General features: G+C 38.7%; 1 protein-coding gene across 1 annotated transcript; it reads right to left on the reverse strand.

Annotated features, from left to right (window-relative positions):
- Positions 1-2473: 2473 nt before the first annotated feature.
- LOC126722648 (putative disease resistance protein At3g14460) lies at positions 2474-4201 on the reverse strand. Its single transcript, XM_050425793.1, has one exon. It carries the CDS (start codon positions 4199-4201, stop codon positions 2474-2476), a length of 1728 nt encoding a protein of 575 aa, XP_050281750.1.
- Positions 4202-5732: the final 1531 nt, after the last annotated feature.

Here is a 5732-nt window from a genome sequence, read left to right on the forward strand (position 1 = left end):
GTAACGGGATCACAGAAGATGGGCTTCAACTTCTACTTGAAGACTGATTTTTTCTTGATTTTAACCAACATATAAATACACCTTGATGCACGATTTTCATCCCAAGAAGGTTGCTATATCAGTTGAAACCACAGAATTTGTTACCCTGTTAGTGTGTGCAATGACTTCCAGAGTTCCAGCTTGGTGTGGGCATGTCATTCATGGTGGAGATCATATAGTAGAAGTCCAGAGGTTTTGGAACTGCTGTGGTGGAAGTAAATCAGTCATTTTCTTGATTACATAGAGTCTAGATTCAAAGTTTGTAAGTTGGTCTTGTAGCAACTTCTTTATAGTGGATTTCCTTGTAAGGTAAGTTACCACGGAGTAGTTTTTATTTTGGAGTTCTTTAAACAGTTTCACTTGTCACCAAATCTTCATGTTCTATATGATTCAATTATACTGCTTTGTGGATTGTGGTGATGCATGTGTATTTGATTTACTATTGTAAATTCAAGACTGTTATGATTGATCTTGCATCCAAGTGATTATCAAATCTGATAATTGGATTAGTTAGTGGACAAAACCGAATTTTCAGTATTTTAAATTTTACAAAGCAGTAGAGAATGTAGCCAACAAATGCGTCTAATGAAGCCAACAAATAAGTTTGTAAAGAACTTTTTTCTCCACCATTCCAAATATTTGATATTAAACCTAAATACAAAAGTTATTCCAGATAGAAGGAATGCTTATTTGTAGTATCTTAACTGAAAAAGGGAGATACTGTGAAGTTTTACAACACAGTTCTGGCAAATGGAACTCGACCCAATTGCACTAGAATTTCCAGAGGTAATAGGTTTATAGAGTGTTTAGGACATCTTGTAACATAGAGGATGGGCTCAAATTTTTTGGCGTGTTTAGCTCTAGAGGTAAAACATTATTCAGGTCCCTGACCTCCCTTCACTGAGAAAAGTAGCAAAGGAACTTCTGCAGCAGAAAGGAGCAGCTAAAAAGCCCCCAAGTGTTTAATTCTATTGTCAAGCATAGACTCTAAGCAGGAAACATTTCTATTTTCTTGGACATGGATCGCTTTCATCCTCCATTTACATCATCACAGTCCTCCAGATCTCCAGTTACACAAGTCATGAGACACTTTTCAAACATCAGCTCCATAAACCTAAAACACAAAAGATAAAACATATGATATGACTGCACATGGCCAAATTTGATCCAGTTTTATCTATGTTTAAGAGTTCATACCCGAATTAACTGACCCTGAAGAGGCAAAGTACGGTTGAACAAGATAGTTATGCTCAGATATCTCCCACCAATGGAAGTCTGCCAATTTAAAGCTGTGTATAATGAGGATTTGACATCTTACTCTTGAAAAGTGTGTGCAGCAATCAGCTAACTGAACTAGGCAATCATGGCTTAATTTCTTAGTAATCCAGAAATAAGAGGCAGAGGAGAAAAAATTCCTGATGCCCAATGTTTGCCCCTGTAGCTGACTTTCTAGTCCTCAAGAATACAAATTGAGAAAAGCTTACCAGAAGTCCAGGTACTTTTCTGTTCTCTAATTTTCCCTGAACACAGGTGCCAGCATGGTGGTCATAGCCAAGCTTCACCCTCAATGTCACAAACTTGAAAGCTGCCACATGAGAATAAGCGTGTAGCGTTATAGGTAGATATAATGCAAAATAGCAAATAAAAGTTAAAGGCTCAAAGACTGGAAATATTACCATTAAAACAAGTGGTACCACGAGGTTGTGTGGTTATTCAAGCAAAGTAGAAGGTAAAAGTCCACATAAACCTTAGAAAATTCAAAAGTGAAGGCTATTATATCATAGCAGCTGCCTAAACTGTGGAAAATGAAGTGTTTAACTTACTAAACTGTGGAAAATGAAGTGTTAACTTACAACTTACAAGTACACCAGATGATTTCACTTACCAACAGCCAATATAAGCATGGATACAATCATTTTACTGCTTATAAAGAGAACCAAACATGCACAACAATATAAACAGAGAAAACTGAGAAGCCCTATTCCAACAACAATACCAGATTTTTAGTGTTCCAATGCATACAATTTTTGGAGCAGATAAGGAAAAAGTAATGAGATAATGATCAGTGGACTGCAAAAGAGCCTCAAATTTGAGAACTAACGGAAGCCCTCCATGATCCACAATAAGGACCAACAAATCATCAGTAAGTTCGCAGCAGATAGTCATGTGTAATAACCAAAAAGCAAAGAGAACAAAGCTGCAGAACTGCAAAGCAACTCTCCATTAAAAATTTGATCAGCTTTAGGTAACCAAAAAATTTGTTGTGCTGGTCTTCATTCTTCAAAAGAACATAATAGAGGAAGATATCTAAATAAAAACGACTACGAAGGGCCAGCTTACTAATCAAATTGAAAGTTGCTGCTGAGAGTAAATATTAGCATGCAGTACCGGAGTGAAAGTTGGGTGTGTAAAGATGGTCTCTTCTAGAGATAGCTTAAGCAGTACAGTTGTCATCCATCTGTATGCAGGAGATGTGAGCAATCTTGGGCCAATCTTCCCCCTTCTCCCTCTGGCACTGTTCTCTCAGCAAAGGACATCTTCGAATAATGAGATCAACAAGAGAAAGAGGTAGCCCTTCTTCTGGTATTGCTTGGAGCTCAGTGCACCCACTGACGGCTAATGTTGTGAGAGAGGTGAGGTGTAGAAGCCCCCTTCCATCCAAGATTTTGAGGCATGAAAGTCCAAACATGGACAGGTAAGTAAGAGTAGAGGGCAGCAGCTCCTCCTCTGGAAAGGACTTCAAGTTTTCACTTTCATCGAAGATTCCAAAACTTGTAAGCAAAGGGAGACTTTGCAAATGCCACTCCTGCCGGTGAGCAATGACTTTGTTGCAACCTCCAATGTAAAGTGAAGACAAACAAGAGGGCAAACCCCCCTCAGGAAAAGACTCAACTTTTGGACAACCAGAAATCCTCAATTCTCTTAAGGATGGGAGAATGATGCGCATTCCTTCTGGTAGTGATGTCAAGTTCTCACACTCCTCAACCCAAAGATCAGTCAGGTTGGCTGCAGATAGTCCTCTGGGAAAAGAGATGAACTTTGGGCAACCCCGGATTTTCAAGTAATTGATAGACGCAATAACCTTGCATGGTCCCTCTGACAGTGTAAAGAATCTGAAGCTTTTATTCCTCACAATGGTGAGACTGTTGAGATTAGGGAAGAAATCTAATGGAAAATACCTGAGTGAATCACAGCTATCTACTATCAACAAATGTTTAAGTGATGTGTGATAATGCTGCACCGGAAATTCTAACTTCTCACAATTTTTTATACTTAGGAAGCTCAATGCAGTTGGTAGACAACTTCCAGGAAATGATGTCAAAGAAGAACAATCAGAAATATCCAAACGTCGAGGGCTTTCTTGGACTTTCACCATCTCCAAAAACAACTGAACAACAACCTGACATCCTTTGATTTTAAGTGAGTGCAGCGTGCATGGCAGCTCATGCAACACTACAATATCACATTTGAACAGCTCTAATTCACGGATGGCTGGAGCTTTGGGGAGCGGAGAAGCAAGCTGCTCGCAGTATTCTATCACAAGTTTCCTCAAAGAAGGAAGCTTCTTGGGCAAACTCCTGATTAGGCTTTGACAGGACTCCAAGTGAAGCTCTTGCAGACGAGGGAAAGCTCTGCATTCATCTTCAACTCCAATAGAACTCCATTCTTCCCAAGCAGACATCCAACTAAACTTTAATATTTCCAGAGATTGAAAGGGTTGAGTCACAAGAGAACTGTTCCCATAAAACTCAGGACCAACAGCCACTACTTCATCAAAACCTTCAATCGAAAGGTGTTTCAAGGAAGGTAATTGCCCAAGGGGTGGCAAGACACAGCAATTTTTACAGTTGTAAAGGCTTACAGATACAATATTGCAGAATGATTCATCACCTAACCAATCTGGAAATCTCGTGCCACCATAATTATGGATTTGAAACTTTTTCAAATTTGTGTGAGGCACGAGCTTCTCAAGTACATTTCTTTCACATTTTGTATCATCAGTTTTTCCATAACCCCATTCCAAGTCTAACTCCACAAGGTACTTCTTATCCTTTAACTTGGCCTCATAGGCATCCTTAGCATTCATAACATTCTCTAACTTTTTAGGACAGTGTTCCTCGAAGATTTGAAAGGTTCCCCAACTCTCCAATCTTGATCCCATTCTCTTTTCCCACAATGAAAGTACTCAAAGATTGGAGGTTTTTTAATTTACTCATCTATGTTGGCATTTCTTCTACACATGTTCCAGTTATATCCAGATGACGCAAGTTTATGAGATTGTGCATACCCATAGGCAACTTCCTAAGTCGATAACAATAGGCCAGCTTCAGTGTTTGTAAATTCTACAATGTACACACAGATTCTGACAACCTTTTGATCAAAGTGCGAGAGAGGTCCAAATATCGTAGATGTCTCAGTTTTCCAATTGAATCAGGCAACTCGCCGATGCTATGATAGTTGGACAAAGATAACACCCTCAAGCACCTTAACTTAATCAAGAGATCATGTTGTACCTTGTTAGACAAGCAGTAAAATTCATCAGGTGAATATAGTGGTAAAAAGGTGCGTAGACTTTTTGCTTTATAGAAAATCTCAAATCTCTTAAAGAGATCTTCTAAAGCCATAACATATGACAAATGACGAGTCTTTTCTGAAATTTCCTGTGAGTTTAAACAAAGTTCTCCGGATACAAATTTAGCCAAATCATTAATAAGGTCGTGCATAACAAAGCATGAGTTTTCACCACCTGATCTCTGAAAAAATGATCTTGATACTAATTCATGAAAGTACTCATCACCTACTTCTTCCATTCTCCTATTTCTTCTGGGGTGCTGCAAGAGATCTTCTGCCATCCATAATTTTATTAACTGCTCCTTTTTGAATTCATAATCTTTTGGAAATATCGAACAATAGGCAAAGCATCGCTTCAGATGTGAAGGGAGGTAATAGTAGCTCAATCTCAAGGCTGGAAGAATGTTGCTCAGGTCATCTGACAATTCCCATATATCACTTTGCAGTATCTTTTCCCATTCCTCAGCATCTAGTTTAAAGCGCAAGAGACACCCATGTGTCTTAACAGCTAATGGGAAGCCTTTACATTTCTTCACAATATCTCTACCAATTCTTTCTAGGATTGGATATGCATCAGATTTTCCACTCTCAAAAGCATGCTTTGCAAATAATTGCCAGCAATCTTCATCAGTTAACTGCTTCAGATGATGAATTGGAACAGTGCGCATGACTGATGCAACACTTTCATTGCGTGTTGTCACAATGATCTTACTTCCCTGTAGCCCTGAGTTAAAAGTTCTTTTCAAGGCCTCCCAACTATCATAACTTTCATTCCAAACATCATCCAGAACAAGCAGAAATTTCTTCCCAGTCAACTTATCTTTAAGTTTAAGTTGAAGCAAATTTATATCCTTGATATCACAAGGAATTGAAGTGGCTGCCTCAAGAACTGTTTTTGTTATCCTACAAATGTCAAATTCTTCAGAAACACATACCCATGCTGCAAACTCAAAATGCTCCATCACTCTATCATCATTGTATAGAACTTGAGCAAGGGTAGTCTTGCCAATCCCAGCAATGCCCACTATTGGAATCACACTTGTATTATTGCCGTTGACAAAATCTGACAAAATTATTGCTTCTCTATCATCCTCCCACCATACACATCAGATTTTTCTACC

Source organism: Quercus robur, chromosome 4, assembly GCF_932294415.1.
Source record: "Quercus robur chromosome 4, dhQueRobu3.1, whole genome shotgun sequence".
NCBI classification, from domain to species: domain Eukaryota; kingdom Viridiplantae; phylum Streptophyta; class Magnoliopsida; order Fagales; family Fagaceae; genus Quercus; species Quercus robur.

Excerpts from the sequence above, each read along its gene's own strand:
- LOC126722648 (XM_050425793.1), bottom strand. The coding sequence starts at position 4,201 with ATGGGATCAAGATTGGAGAGTTGGGGAACCTTTCAAATCTTCGAGGAA.